This window comes from Pistacia vera, unplaced genomic scaffold (genome assembly GCF_008641045.1).
Source record: "Pistacia vera cultivar Batoury unplaced genomic scaffold, PisVer_v2 Contig427, whole genome shotgun sequence".
In the NCBI taxonomy this organism is placed as follows: domain Eukaryota; kingdom Viridiplantae; phylum Streptophyta; class Magnoliopsida; order Sapindales; family Anacardiaceae; genus Pistacia; species Pistacia vera.
Window position 1 is genome coordinate 929,342 of NW_022196254.1, and position 16,287 is coordinate 945,628.

Consider the following 16,287-nt stretch of genomic DNA (forward strand, 5'->3'; position numbering starts at 1 on the left):
ACATCTCACACAACGAACTCTTCAACGTTTATCAGTTTCCAGACAATAGAGATGACTGCTAAGTTTATAATTCTCATGCTTGTTGGTGTCTTATGTGCACCGTTAATGCCAGGAAACTTGGGAGTGAAAAGGGTAATTCTTTTGAGGATGAGAAAACCTTCTTCGACGTCCAAGATTTGGTGGCGAGGCTTGGAGGCGGAGGCGGTCGTGGGTTTGGAGCTGGATTTGGTGGAGGTGCTGGTGCTGGTGCTGGAGGTGGACTAGGTGGAGGTGGCGGGCTTGGAGGAGGAGGTGGAGGTGGAGGTGGGTTTGGTGGTGGTGGTGGAGGAGGAGTAGGTGGTGGTTCCGGTTTTGGAGGAGGAGCTGGATTTGGAGGCGGCGCTGGTGCTGGTGCTCGCGGTGGACTAGGTGGTGGAGGTAGAGGAGGGTTTGGAGGCGGTGGTGGTGGTGGCGCTGGTGGTGGGTTTGGAGGAGGAGCTGGTTTTGGTGGTGGACTTGGAAGTGGATCAATTCCTTGAAAACAATATTTATACCGATTGTTACTCTTCAATGCAAGCAAGTTAATTACTTGACAACTGTTTAGGAATAATGCATAATGTTTTTTTTTTTTATTGTTTCAATGATCACCAATTGTATTCTAAATACTGTTGTTCCAAATGTTAACCAAGATATAAAGCTTTCATTTTAATTTACAGCATCAAGATATTTTTTTTTTTTTTTTTTCATGATTGAGGTTGTCCAGACCAGTTTACGTACATTTTAACAAATCTCTCGGGTCCTAGAATTACTGATCAGGTAACAGCTCAGGTGTCTACTCTTATTAATAATCGAGAAAGGACTTGAACTCAAGATCTATTGAGTAACCCATCAAACAACTCGTCCACCCAGAGGTAGTTAGTATCAAGAGTTCTCCATCGTCTCTTTGACAAAATTTAAATATGTATTTATTTTTTTTGTTGGAAATAAGGGAGATGAAAAATATGGTAAAAATAATTTAACAGAAATGAGTCAAAATGTTTTTGAAAATAATTATAAGATACAATTTTAAAAATAATTGTAATATTTTAAAACAATTAATTATCATTTTCACAGTTTTTAATATTTTTTAAATACTATACAAACACTTGTTTAAATATTAAAAATATTAATATACGACTCAAAATTTGAATTATAATTTAATTCTTAAAAATTATTTCAAATTAAACAGACCGTAGTGTTTCTTATTATCAATAAAAAACTTTTTATTAATTTTGGTACATTAACTCTGGGCTTTAGTAATCTTAAATCAAACTCATCAGGCCTATTTCTGATCATTCCTCAGGCAGCCCAGTTGATTAAAAAAATTGATCTCAGCTGAACCAAACGGGCCCATTTTCATAAAACGACGCCGTACTCCAGTCCCTATCACTTTCCAAAATTCCTTAAGGAAACCACACGCCACTTCTTCTGACAGTTCGATTCCAACCAATGAAATCCCGCCACCTCACGAGCTCACTCACACTAACCACACCAGATCAAACTAGAAATGCTCAAACGCATCTCCGCGGCCTCCCTGGCCAACAGGCCAAGAAGTCAAGAACCAAATATATATAAAAAATCAGACTACCCTAAATATTTATTCCATCAACTTTGGCTATTGAACCTTGTGAATTGTCCATAAAGTATAAACTCAGTACATACAATTAATTATAGCCTCTCATATATCAATCAAATCCTTACTGAAATATGAACCACTGGGTTCAAAAGCTTATAAAATAAAATATTATTCATAACTTGTCAGTACTTTTTTTTGAAAACACCATGAAATTTTACGTGCAGATTTCCATATATGGGTTTTAAATTCCAACTTCGTATAGATTAACATAACTTGAGGAGAACCTAACATTTCTTTTCACTTTTTGTGAAACAATAATTAATTATACGTTAAGCATCAACCCCCGATATGTTTGGTATTTAATAACAAACATTTCTTTGAAGTTTCCGAAATAATATTTTTGTTGTTGTGTTGTTGCTGTTAATAGATCTTTAATGAGCCGTTAGAAACATATATTTTTGTGTTAAATTATTCTTTGATTTATCAAAAAAAGGAAAAAGAAAAAACTAGTGATTGTTATCACACCATGCAAGTATCCGATTTGCTTTATGCTATCCACACTGGCAGAGATACTTAGACGGGAATTAAAAGTGAAACTATACGTTTATCCATATTATCTTAATTTATTATAACCTCTGGACTATTCACAGATAAAATTTCTTTAATATCTATATAAAAAATCATTCCACATAATTGATTTAAATTTTCTAATCACCATCAGGATTTACAGTTTTTCGAATAAATAAAAGGTTAACAAAATAATTATTGAATAAATATACATGAAATTAACGTATTTTCTAACAAAATAATTTTGTTTGTGCTAATTTTGTGTTAATACTGGCAAACGTTAGACTTCTAGTTCTATGTACATCGAACTAATTAATTAATCAAGGTTAGAATATTATACCTTCTTCAGTATCAACCAAAACATTACTGAAATACGAAACCAGTTTAGGTTTGAATTTCATAACTTGAATAACAATTTTTCACATTTTGTGAAACCAGAATATAAAGAAATATGCAACACTATATTGGAATGAAGTGGGGTTCGGTTTCGGTGGTAGGGGTGGTGGAGTGGTGGAGAAGGAGGTGGTGCTGGTTTGGTTTGGACTTCAAGCTGGACCTGTACCTCCTGGAAAACATTAGTGATTATTAGTCTTCAATGCAAGCAAGTTAATTAATTCATTGCCTATTGTAGGAATAATGCATTATGCTTTCTACTGTTTTATTATCGTTCCTCATCAAGAATTGTAATGGAACATAAGTTAATGAAGAAATAAAGTTCAGGGATATCCTCAACTCAACCCCCTGAGGTTTGCGGTTTGCCTTAATAAAATTGAAACCTTCTGGTTTTGGATATAAATCTCGACCCTTGCCGTTGTGAAATGATATCATATTTCGTTAGTTTTAATTACCCACCTAACCTCAAACACTGCAATCTCTCTGCCCATTCAAACTGGCTTTGTATTTTAGTTATTTTAGAGATAATAATAAGTTTAACTAGTTAAGTGATTCAATAAAGATTTTGGATATTATTAAGAGGTTTTGAGTCAAATTCTTTCTCTATTTCTAATAAGGGTAACAATACCATCTTATCTGAAATTAGCTTGAGGTTCTTGGGGGATTATGCACTTATCCAGCAGCAGACATATTCAAGCAATTAATGGCGAACAAAAGTCCACGCAATTTTACATAAAAAAAAAGTCAGCTAAAAAGCTAGTCTCAAGCTGCACGTCAAGCCCATGCAAATTAATAACAAGTCCATGCAAAATCAGATCAAAAGTCTTCTTTATAATCATAAATGTTCTCTTCTTGTCTTCTGATTGGTCAGGTTGGCAAATTAGGGTTTTCTATTTTTTTTAAGTGACAGTTGCTTGTATTAATTCTCGCCACGCGGTTTTTACGTTTTAGCTGTGGCGATGAGTAAAATAAGAGCTTGTCAACCGACTAGATCTCTCTTGGGCCTTGGCTACTCTATATAAGTCGACTTTCGAGCTCACACTTCTCACAAACGAACTCTTCAACTGTTTATCAGTTTCCAGACAATAGAGATGACTGCTAAGTTTATAATTCTCATGCTTGTTGGTGCTCTTATGTGCACCGTTAATGCCAGGAAACTTGGGAGTGAAAAGGGTAATTCTTTTGAGGATGAGAACACTCTTCCGACGTCCAAGATGGTGGCAACATCCATCTCTTACTTTAAAATAAAGTTTCAAAATTTCCAAACCAGCTAGGCTCACTGACCACCGTCAACTATGTATTTACACTTAGCATCATATCCATTTTATTACCGTATCTCATTGCACCAGTACATTAACATAAATTTTATAAACTCATACAAAAGATGTTACCATAATATAGTATAGTGTTATATTAATACATTAAGATAAATTTAATAGACCAAAAATATATGTAAATTTTGTAACATACACTTATACAGTGTTATATAATAGCAAAATCTCACACCATATTCATAAACTCATCACTATTTACTCACCATTGTCTTTTTTTTTTTTAATCAACGGAAGTGTTCGGACCAGATTACATACACCTCAACTGATTATTTGAGATCCTAGAACTACCGGCTAAGGTAAAAACTTCTGTCCCTATTAATGCTTGAGAGACTCAAACTCATAAAACCTATCTTTTTTCCCTTTTACCATCACACCACATATGATCACTTACATATTTACATATATTTTTCTCAAAAAAAAATTTGGAAAGAAAAATCTCGAGATATGTGGGCAGGAATAGAGACTACAGTTGCCGTAAAAATGCAACCAAAAATTCATGAACTGATTGACAACAGGCCATGCAATATGGATAAAAGCTAACTTGCCTTAAAAAGTTGCAGAAGCAGCTAATAACCATGCAAACGTAGAAAAAATTCCATGCAAATCCAGATCAAAAGTCTCGTAATAATCATAAAAGATCACCAAAACAAGCTCACCCGATTAGTCAGGATCGACCCCAGTGGGGCAGCTTTAGGGTTTTCTTTTTCAAAAGTGACAGTTGTGTGCATTAACTATCTCAACACGGTTTCTACATGAGCCGATGAACAAAATTTAAGACCTCAACCGTGCTACCCGCTTCATAAATCTCTATATAATCCGCCTTCAAGCTTCCACTTCTCACCCAAAAGTCACCTTTTTAAAGTGTCTGCATAAAAAAAGATGGCTTCTTGTTCTTCTAGGTTTCTTGTTTTCTTTATTCTTGGTGTCCTGGTATGCAACATTAATGGGAGGAAGCTAATCGGGGGTGAAAAGGGTGGTTTTGAGGAGGAGAAGAACTTCAGACACCGTCCTAAGTTTGGTGGTGGTGGTGGACAAGGTGGAGGCGGTGGTGGGGGGCTCGGCGGTGGAGGTGGGTCAGGTGGTGGTGCTGGAGGTGGAGCAGGGTTTGGTGGGGGTGCTGGTGCTGGAGGTGGATCAGGTGGAGGAGGGGGACTTGGGGGAGGTGGCGGTGGAGGATTTGGTGGAGGCAGTGGAGGAGGAGTCGGTGGTGGTTCCGGTTTTGGAGGTGGAGCTGGATTTGGAGGTGGTGCTGGTGCTGGTGGTGGATTAGGTGGGGGAGCTGGAGGAGGTGGTGGTGGAGGATTTGGAGGCGGCGGTGGCGGCGGGCTTGGCAGTGGTGCTGGTGGTGGTTTTGGAGCTGGAGGTGGCGCTGGTGGCGGCCTTGGCGGCGGACTTCCTTGAAGGCAGTACTCTTTAAGCAATTGTTACTCTTTACGAATATGTACCATTGATTTTCTAAGTGTTTTTTCTTAATTATCTTCGTTCCAAATGTTAATGGAGAAATTAAATAAGTTCTTTGCAGCAGAAATGAGCTTAATTTGTAGTTTAATTATTGTATTGTACCAAATCAAATGTACGATAATTACTGTTTTTCCTTGTTAATTACTCTCTCTCCCTTTGCATTAATTACTTAATTAGCTAACATTAATCTCCCACCATTAATATTAATAACTTTTGTCTTTTAAGATGTACGTGAAATTATATTAAGCATGCATTAAGCAAGATAGTTGAAGTTATGCTAATTAAACAGCTGAAAACCAGAAGGGATTGAAAGAGTTTCGCTGTTTGAATACAATTTGTGCAGTTGAAAAAGTTGGTGTGTTAATAAATGGAGATCCAATGATCTACTTGTACATAATTGATCCATATTTATTAGTTGCTGTCGGCATACTTACCAGATTGGGAACTTGAGAATACCATATTAACCTCTGGGTGATGGAGTGGTTCGATATGAACTGTTGTGTATATTAATAAAGAAATTTTGAGTTTGAGTCCTCATCGGTTGCTAATAAGGGTAGTCATTAAAGCTTTTATATGGTTGGTAGTTTCAAGGTCTTATTTGACCAGTAATTTTAGAGTCTCGGGAGATTTGTTGAGGTACGTATAAGCTAGTCTGAACACTTTCTATCATAAAAAAAAAAAAAAAAAAAAGAACTTGAGATAAACAAATAATCAAGCTTAATATTCTTTACCATAGTACTTAATTATGCAGAACTTGTTACTTTATAATCAGGAAATTGATGATCAGGCTTTCAAATTTCAATTCCTTCAAATAAGTTTCTGGATTATCTCATTTAATGAAAGATTAATTGGGGGGGCTTAATAAAGCAGCAGGAAACTGGCATTATCCTATTTAACCTTGTGAATTGTCCATAAAGTATAAACTCAGTACATACAATTAATTATAGCCTTCTTCATATATCAATCAAATCCTTACTGAAATATGGAACCACTGGGTTCAAAAGCTTATAAAATAAAAATATTATTCATAACTTGTTCAGTACTTTTTTTTTGAAACACCATGAAATTTTACGTGCAGATTTCCCATATATGGGTTTTAAATTCCAACTTCGTATAGATTAACATAACTTGAGGAGAACCTAACATTTCTTTTCACTTTTTGTGAAACAACTTAATAATTAATACAGTTAAAGCATCAACCCCCGATATGTTTGGTATTTAATAACAAACATTTCTTTGAAGTTTCCGAAATAATATTTTTGTTGTTGTTGTTGTTGCTGTTAATAGATCTTTAATGAGCCGTTAGAACATATATTTTTGTTGTTAAATTATTCTTTGATTTATCAAAAAAAGGAAAAAGAAAAACTAGTGATATGTTATCACACCATGCAAGTATCCGATTTGCTTTATGCTATATATCCACACTGGCGGAAATACTTAGACGGGAATCGAACATAAAACTATACGTTTACCTATACTATTTTGAATTTATTAGAACCATTTGGACTATTCATACATGAAATTCTCTTTTAGTTGTCTATATAAAAAATTCATTCCACATAATTGATCTAAGTTTTCTAATCACCATCAGGATTTACAGTTTTTCGAATAAATAAAAGGTTAACAAAATAATTATTGAATAAATATATACATGAAATTAACGTATTTTCTAACTAATTAATAATTTTGTCGCTGCTAATTTTGTGTTAATACTGGCAAACGTTAGACTTTTAGTTCTATGTACATCGAACTAATTAATTAATCAAGGTTAGAATATTATACCTTCTTCATATATCAACCAAACCATTACTGAAATACGAAACCAGTTTAGGTTTTGAATATTTATTCATAACTTGTAACCTAACAATTCTTTTCACATTTTTGTGAAACCACGTAATATTAAAGACATATGCAACACTAATATTTGGAATGAATGTGGGGTTCGGTTTCGGTGGTAGTGGTGGTGGTGGTGGACTAGGTGGTGGAGCTGGTGGAGAAGGAGGTGGTGCTGGTTTTGGTTTTGGACTGCTTCAAGCTGGACCTGTACGGCTGTACCTCCTGGAAAACATTAGTGATTATTAGTCTTCAATGCAAGCAAGTTAATTAATTCATTGCCTATTGTTCAGGAATGATGCATTATGCTTTCTACTGTTTTATTATCGCTTCCTCATCAAGAATTGTAATGGAACATAAGTTAATGAAGAAATAAAGTTCAGGGAATATCCTCAACTCAACCCCCTGAGGTTTGCGGTTTGCCTTAATAAAATTGAAACCTTCTGGTTTTGGATATAAATCTCGACCCTTGCCGTTAGTGAAATGATATCATATTTCGTTAGTTTTAATTGAACCCACCTAACCTCAAACACTGCAATCTCTTCTGCCCCATTCAAACTGGCTTTGTATTTTAGTTATTTTAGAGATAATAATAAGTTTTTAACTAGTTAAGTGATTCAATAAAGATTTTTGGATGTATTATTTAAGAGGTTTTGAGTCAAATTCTTTCTCTATTTCTAATAAGGGTAACCAATACCACTCTTATCTGAAAATTAGCTTGAGGTTCTTGGGGGATTATGCACTTATCCAGCAGCAGACATATTCAAGCAATTAATGGCGAACAAAAGTCCACGCAATTTTACATAAAAAAAAAGTCAGCTAAAAAGCTAGTCTCAAGCTGCACGTCAAGCCCATGCAAATTAATAACAAGTCCATGCAAATCCAGATCAAAAGTCTTCTTTATAATCATAAATGTTCTCTTCTTGTCTTCTGATTGGTCAGGTTTGGATCAAATTAGGGTTTTTCTATTTTTTTTAAGTGACAGTTGCTTGTATTAATTCTCGCCACGCGGTTTTTACGTTTTAGCTGTGGCGATGAGTAAAATTTAAGAGCTTGTCAACCGTACTAGATCTCTCTTGGGCCTTGGCTACTCTATATAAGTCGACTTTCGAGCTCACACTTCTCACAAACGAACTCTTCAACTGTTTATCAGTTTCCAGACAATAGAGATGACTGCTAAGTTTATAATTCTCATGCTTGTTGGTGCTCTTATGTGCACCGTTAATGCCAGGAAACTTGGGAGTGAAAAGGGTAATTCTTTTGAGGATGAGAAAACCTTCTTCCGACGTCCAAGATTTGGTGGCGGTCTTGGAGGCGGAGGCGGTCGTGGGTTTGGAGCTGGATTTGGTGGAGGTGCTGGTGCTGGTGCTGGAGGTGGACTAGGTGGAGGTGGCGGGCTTGGAGGAGGAGGTGGAGGTGGGTTTGGTGGTGGAGGAGGAGTAGGTGGTGGTTCCGGTTTTGGAGGAGGAGCTGGATTTGGAGGCGGCGCTGGTGCTGGTGCTCGCGGTGGACTAGGTGGTGGAGGTAGAGGAGGGTTTGGAGGCGGTGGTGGTGGTGGCGCTGGTGGTGGGTTTGGAGGAGGAGCTGGTTTTGGTGGTGGACTTGGAAGTGGATCAATTCCTTGAAAACAATATTTATACCGATTGTTACTCTTCAATGCAAGCAAGTTAATTACTTGACAACTGTTTAGGAATAATGCATAATGTTTTTTTTTTTTATTGTTTCAATGATCACCAATTGTATTCTAAATACTGTTGTTCCAAATGTTAACCAAGATATAAAGCTTTCATTTTAATTTACAGCATCAAGATATTTTTTTTTTTGTTTTCATGACTGAGAGTGTTGAAACAGCTTACATGTATTTTAAATATCTCGAGAACTTGAAACTAATGATCAAGTAACAGCCCAGTGTCTACTCTTATTAATAACTGAGAAAATACTCGAATTCAAGATCTCTTGAGTAATATATCAAGAGTCCCTATCAAAACTACTCGTCCACCCAAAGGTAGTTAGCATCAAGAGTTTTCCACATCTTGACAAAATTTAAATATGTATATATTTTTTTTTGGAAATAAGAGAGAGAAAAATATGTAAAAATAATTTACAGAAATGAGTCAAAATTTTTGAAAATAATTATAAGATACAATTTAAAAATAATTGTAATATTTAAACAATTAAATATCATTTTCACAGTTTTTAATAATTTTTAAATACTATACAAACACGCGTTTAAATATTAATATACGACTCAAAATTTGAATTATAATTTAATTCTTAAAAATTATTTCAAAAATAACAGACCGTAGTGTTTCTTATTATCAATAAAAAACTTTTTATTAATTTGGTAATTAACTTGGGCTTTAGTAATCTTAAATCAAACTCTTCAGGCCCATTTCTATCATTCCTAGGCAGCCCAGTTTATAAAAAATTGATCTCAGCTGAACCAAACGGGCCCATTTTCATAAAACGACGCCGTACTCCAGTCCCTATCACTTTCCAAAATTCCTTAAGGAAACCACACGCCACTTCTTCTGACAGTTCGATTCCAACCATGAAATCCCGCCACCTCACGAGCTCACCAGATCAAACAGAAATGCTCAAACGCATCTCCGCGGCTCCTGGCCAAAAGGCCAGAAGTCAGAGCCAAATATATATAAAAATCAGACTACCTAAATATTTATCATCAACTTTGGCAGTGGCTGCTTACCAAGACTCTCGTTTCTTCAAAATACAACGACTCTCTCTATAAATCTTTCAGGTCAAACTCTCTCTAACCTCATTACATTTATTTATGTAGATATTTCACTTTTTTTAATATTTTTTTTAATTTTTTAATTTTATATATTTTTAATTTTTCTAGTTGGTTACCGAGAAAGTGAAAGAGAAAATGAAAAATGAAATCGTACTTTTATATCTGTCCGTTGTTTCGTTTCGTTTTTGTTGGAAGAAGCTACTATACTGTCTTGTCTCAGCTCAGATTTGAATTTTGGAGTTTTCTGTTGTGTTTTTTTCCTGCACTTTCTCTGCTACCAAACAGAACGCACGCGAGACGTACGTAGTTACACGCGCCCACTTGATGTAGTTACAAATGATTGTGAAATATAGTAATAAGTCGGATATTGTTAAATCTTGGTTTGGTTTTCTTTTTTTATTTTTATTTTTGTTGCATTTTCTCGGGAACCAAACAAAGTGTATTCAATCACAAATATTATATAATGTAATATATGCTTACATAAGATCAAAGTAAAAACCTGCTGTTAAACTTTCTTAAATTGCGCTATTAATTACCTTTTCGTAGAATTTAGTATTTGGTACTCAACCTATTCTATATAATGCATTTGTAATATGTTTAATATGTTATGGATGTATTGGACTTGTAAATATTCAATTTATGTACTCAAATTTTACATGTACTGAGGATAGCTTCAAAATTGTGGTGAAATTGAAACGTGGCCTGTGCTATGAGTGTTTTGAGAATATGTTATCCTGTGATTGATTTTGTAAATAGCAAAGGGCTATCCACGGTTATAAGTGATGCAAATTAGGGAAATGTTTGCTTTGTGTATGTTTTGAGATTATTTGAAAATTTCGATGTGTTTGTGTATATCTTATTGGAGCTTTTTATATTTGTGAATGCAGAGATATAAACCATGATGCTGGGGGTTATACGGAGAAGAGTCGCCAATGGAGGCTCGTCTGCTTCGGTTAGAACTGTTCTTTTCATTTTGTTTTGATTGAAGTTGTTGGAAATAGGACTTTGGTTTTCCATTGTGAACTATGCTGTTCTAAACTAGTTATTTTTCTTTTTTAAAACCTTTCCAGATTTTAAGGAAGTCGATGCAGACAGTTGAGCCTTCAGTGTCTGCCTGTAGAGTTTCAGGGAGGGAGGTGCGTGTTTCTTTCTGTAAATTTCCTTTTTCCATTGTCTTGTCATCTGCCCCTATCTTATTCATACAAGCATGTCTGATTAAGTTTATGAAAATACTGTTTTGGTGTAAGACAGGGAGGAATACTGAATATGACACTTCTACAAGTTTATATGCATCGGAAATTTATAATCCAAATCTGAGTTAATTTTATATTTGTATTTATCTTGTTTACAAGATTTACATTTGAAGCATGTGAACAGATACTTTTCCGTCCGAGAGGACTTGGGCATGTTCGGAAATTTAGTCATGTTATTTTACCAGGTAATCTTATGAGTCCTTGTACCCTCCGCATCAGGAGCTGATGCATAGGCATATCATGTGGATCATCTTTAGATTAATGAAAAAGAATTTTTGGTGATTGCAGGCTGCTCTATTAATCTAAAGGTGATTGCAGGTTGTAGACCAATGAGGTTAGTAAAGATGTTTTATTGTTTCACTTATCATTTTATGGACTTTACTAAGTGATATGTTTAAGATTACATATGAGAATGATTATGTTGTAAGCTTAGGACGGCACAATATAAGCACATGGCTTTTTTTCTTTTCATTGGATTAGATGTTAAATACTTATTCTCAAACCTGACTAAAATGTGATTTTCCAGTCTTAAAACCAAACCTTTGGGCCCAGTAGGGGTGTTTTATACGATGATCACGAGGAGAAACTGACAAATTGTTTAAAAAATTAGTTTTTTTTTTTTTTTTTTTGAAAAAACAGTTTTACAATTCTATGCCCCTTTTCCTTGTGCTTTGTGAGTTCATGAGAAGTGAATTTGATCCCCGCTGTTGAGATTTTGAGTGCATCTGTTTTAAGCCTAATTATGTGATCCATACTTGCCATTAAAAAGCAAGTTTATGCAAAAGAGCCTGCTTTTGCTCTTTCAATTTTGATTAACCTTCTTTGTTCCTTTTTATTATTAGAGTTTCATTTTTATTTATTCTTTGGCCCAATTACTATGTATTGTGGTTCAATTTATTGATAAGCAAATGGGAATTAATTATTGAGAGGTTAAGACAATAAAATGTTAATGTTAATGGTTCTGCTTTTGCTTTCTAATTTGACGCATACTCAGCCTTTTTCCTCATGATATTCCTCGTGGGCAGGGATTCCATTTCCAACACCCAGCGAGCAATTAATGTGCGAATTTGGAGCAGGCTATTTTCTTCAGAAAGCGGTATGACATTGACTTTATTATGTTTTTCAAAATTGTAGTCTTTATGGCACTCTTCATGATAATGGGACGGATGGATTGCTGTCATCCTGTTTACTTTAGTAACAAAGAGAAAGGATTGGTTTTCTTAAGGGCTGTGCACTCTTTTTATATTAAATTTACATTGAATCTCAAAATTTTCCTGTTGTTTCCTTTTCTTTGCTTGTTGAAGGGGATTTAGTTGATGCTGTTGTCCCTTTTATGGGTGAATCCATAACTGATGGAACTTTGGCGAAATTCTTGAAAAGTATGTTTTTCAGTATCCATTTTCCTGTACAAGTTTGTACTCTTTGTCATCCATCATTGCAACTGCTTGATTGTGTGTACTTCTGGTTTTTGAAAACAGATCCTGGTGACACTGTTGTGGTTGATGAGCCTATTGCTCAAATTGAAACGGATAAGGTACTGTGTACCCCACCACCTTTTTCCCCCTGCCAGTCCCCCCTATTTTTCCTTTTATCAGTGAATTAGAAAACTGGGATATTTCTTAATACTTGTAATGTTAATTTCCTGTCAGGTAACAATTGATGTTGCAAGTCCAGAATCAGGTGTGATTAAAGAGGTAACGCATAAATGTCTATTCTTATTACTTTTCTAGCTTATTTCAAAGTGGTTACCTTTTCCCCCATCTCTACTGTGATTAGATTTATTAATGTTGATGCTAGCTTCTGTCTTTTAATTTCTGCAGCTTGTAGCCAAAGAAGGGGATACGGTGGAACCAGGTTTCAAACTTGCTATCATTTCAAAGTCTGGTGAAGGTGTAGCACATGTAGCTCCCTCAGAGAAAATACCAGAGAAGGCTGCTCCTAAGCCATCTCCTGCTGAGAAGATAAAAGAGGAGAAGCCAAAACCTAAAGTTGAAACAGCTCCTGTCTTGGAGAAGTCTAAAGCACCATCTCCGCCACCTCCTAAGCGCACTGCAACTGAGCCCCAGCTTCCCCCAAAGGACAGGGAAAGACGGGTGAGTTTTGTAATGGTTCTCTACTTAGATAAAAAAAGTTCATGGACGTCTACTATTATTTTCTCACAGACATAATTTAGGAAAGAAAACATCTTATTGAAGAAACCAGATGATCTTACTTGTCACTTCAAAATGTTCATGATTGCAGGTTCCTATGACAAGGCTACGAAAAAGGGTTGCTACAAGATTGAAGGACTCTCAGAATACATTTGCAATGTTGACAACTTTCAATGAAGTTGATATGTAAGTTCAATCCTACTGTATTGACTGTGCCTGTGCCAATTTTTTTCATATTTATGGTACTTAGATATTACAACTTTCTTTTTTCTCATTTTCTACATCTGGTGTGCATGTGTTCTTGCCAACAAATATAGAAGGCTGTTTTAATTTTTATATTCATGCAAACATATTATCCTCCTTTTTCTAATCCGCCTCCACCTTGTAATTAGATATATCTCTTACCTTGTGCTTAGACTACTATATAAACTAATCTATGTCTCTTGCAACTTCTGGATGAACTTTTTTTATTATGCTTTTTTTTTTTTTTCCAAATTAAAACAAGGAGCAACTCTTCATATGTCCATGCGTCTCCCTGTGTTTTAAGCTCCGCTGTCCTTCACGGGGCATGGCATCTTGTTAGGAGTGTTTCTGCTGCTTAGTTCAACATAGTATTACATATATATCAATTCCTTTCAAGCTTGGTTTTGTGGTTTGCAGATTACATGTTGCTTTAAGTGAATTTAAATTTTGAGTGGTACTCATTGATTTATTGAGTTGTAAATTGAAGTGCTCAGAAAACTTGTGGGCTGGTTGGTTCTAGGACTGTACTTATCTGCTCCTTTCTTTGATGCATGATCCCTAAAATACCATCTTTGTGTTTCTTGCGATTTTTCTAAGATTATTCTTTAATTTCTTCGTATGTTTGCTTATTGTAGGACTAATTTGATGAAACTCCGTTCTGATTACAAAGATGCTTTTGTTGAAAAGCATGGAGTCAAATTGGGACTTATGTCAGGATTTGTAAAAGTACGTAGTATAACTTTTTAATTGCTTATATAGAATATGGATGAAAATATGCACACATCTTTTGTGAGGTAACATATTTTATTTTTCTCCTTATAAATATTTCAGGCTGCTGTTAGTGGGCTCCAGAATCAGCCAATCATAAATGCAGTTATTGATGGGGATGATATCATATACAGGGATTATGTAGATATCAGTATAGCTGTTGGAACTCCTAAGGTTTGTTAGCCTTTCTTTAATTTAGTAACTTGTTTGCAACATTTTTTACAAAATAGAGCAGTGAAACACTTTTGCATTGGCACATTACATATTCCCCTTAAATTTCCAAGCCCAATCACATCATTAGCCTCGAAAGTTGTAGTGAAAATATTTGAATGAAAAGTTATATCAGATGGATTTGTCAATGCTTCTGGGATTGTAGGTGTCTACTGACTAATGTTAGTCTGACAACCTTGGGAGTCTTGTCTTTCTGGTTGTAGTAGCATTTTATGCGTATGTATATACATGTGCTGTGTGTCACTTGTGTTTATATTTTCTTGTGCTTATGGTGAAGTTGCAGGATCCGTATATCTTAACTTCTTATTTTAATTCTTTTCTCATCAGGGCCTTGTGGTTCCAGTTATCCGCAATGCTGATAAGATGAATTTTGCCGATATAGAGAAAGAGATCAACACCCTTGCGAAGAAAGCAAATGATGGATCAATATCAATTGATGAAATGGCTGGAGGTTCATTTACGATATCTAATGGTGGTGTTTATGGAAGCCTTTTGAGTACACCCATCATTAACCCTCCTCAGGTTTGGCTGCTTTTATTTTTAACCGAAATTTCATGAGCTTTCATAACGTTGAGACTTTAATCTCCTTGGCTAAGTTGCTGACTCAGCCACATAAAAATGTTTTCCTTGTTTTCATTTGACTTTTGGCTGATCCACATATTCATGGGCATAGGATTTTTTTTTTCTTTTGTTTACGCCTTCTGTGATGATTTGGAAGATGAAATCTAATTTGATTAACATATTTTGCAGTCGGCCATTCTTGGTATGCACTCAATAGTGTCTCGCCCAATGGTTGTCGGTGGCAATGTAGTCCCAAGGCCAATGATGTACATTGCTCTTACATATGACCACCGGCTGATTGATGGAAGAGAGGCAGTTTTCTTCTTGCGTCGCATCAAAGATGTCGTTGAGGATCCACGCAGACTGCTCCTTGATATATAGAAAACCAAGCTGCTGTTCCGTTTAATATCACACTCTTCTGGTAAACCCAGGATCAAATACCCTTATAATTTATCGAACAAAAAATAAATTTCTTGAGTTTGAAGTTTTGTAGGGTTTATTTCATGAGTTCTTCAAATGCGGCTGGCCAAATTGAATTGGAAATGAGAAAAAAAGATATTTTTGCCCAGATGGTCGTTCCATTTTGTGCGTCACTTTCATTTTGATAAAAAAAACATAAAGGAAACGTTTATTTTCTGTTTTAACAGCATGTATAAGACCAATGTGTATGAATTATATAGATTATTTTTTCCTAAATGAACATCAACATTGAAGAAAAGGTTACCTGTATTGACATTTTGTTTTTTGATCGAATGATCCAACGTTAAACACGTTTGTCCTTGCACGTTTTTGTGCTTGATTTTTTTGGTCGGCCACTTGCGCTTTTCTGTTCAAGATTTTCTCGCTTTTTCATGTCTGTTGAAGCGGAGAATATTACCCTAAATAAACCGCAGTTTTTTTTTGTCTAAAATTTTGACACTTTTTTATTTTATGTTCATTTATTGCAATCCAAGGTTGAAGAGAACAGTAAAAATAGTTATATTTAATAAAACTTTTTAAGAAGAGTAAGGCGTAGGATTTTTTTTTTTTTTTTTCCTTCTAATGATCGGGAATGTTTCGACCGGTTTACATATATAAATGTTAAAACTATTAGTTAGATAAGAGTTTCAATAGTTTTCTCATCCTTATTAGCGACTGAAAAGAGGGG

General features: G+C 35.2%; 4 protein-coding genes across 4 annotated transcripts; all 4 read left to right on the top strand.

Moving 5' to 3' along the window:
* The first annotated feature begins 92 nt into the window (after nt 1–92).
* LOC116143199 (glycine-rich protein 23-like) lies at nt 93–518 on the top strand. The gene has a single exon (XM_031428626.1). It carries the CDS (start codon nt 93–95, stop codon nt 516–518), a length of 426 nt encoding a protein of 141 aa, XP_031284486.1.
* A 4,167-nt stretch (nt 519–4,685) lies between these two features.
* Nucleotides 4,686–5,437, top strand: LOC116143233 (glycine-rich protein 23-like). Its single transcript, XM_031428685.1, has one exon. It carries the CDS (start codon nt 4,768–4,770, stop codon nt 5,287–5,289), a length of 522 nt encoding a protein of 173 aa, XP_031284545.1. The 5' UTR covers nt 4,686–4,767; the 3' UTR covers nt 5,290–5,437.
* A 2,904-nt stretch (nt 5,438–8,341) lies between these two features.
* Nucleotides 8,342–8,807, top strand: LOC116143234 (glycine-rich protein 23-like). The gene has a single exon (XM_031428686.1). It carries the CDS (start codon nt 8,352–8,354, stop codon nt 8,805–8,807), a length of 456 nt encoding a protein of 151 aa, XP_031284546.1. The 5' UTR covers nt 8,342–8,351.
* A 2,010-nt stretch (nt 8,808–10,817) lies between these two features.
* LOC116143235 (dihydrolipoyllysine-residue succinyltransferase component of 2-oxoglutarate dehydrogenase complex 1, mitochondrial) lies at nt 10,818–15,846 on the top strand. The gene is made up of 14 exons (XM_031428688.1): nt 10,818–10,895; nt 11,005–11,070; nt 11,312–11,372; nt 11,476–11,521; nt 12,213–12,283; nt 12,492–12,566; nt 12,666–12,721; nt 12,837–12,881; nt 13,008–13,280; nt 13,429–13,523; nt 14,216–14,306; nt 14,412–14,522; nt 14,907–15,101; nt 15,330–15,846. The coding sequence occupies exons 1-14, from the start codon at nt 10,833–10,835 to the stop codon at nt 15,519–15,521; spliced, it is 1,440 nt and encodes a 479-aa protein (XP_031284548.1). The 5' UTR covers nt 10,818–10,832; the 3' UTR covers nt 15,522–15,846.
* The last annotated feature ends 441 nt before the right edge of the window (nt 15,847–16,287 follow it).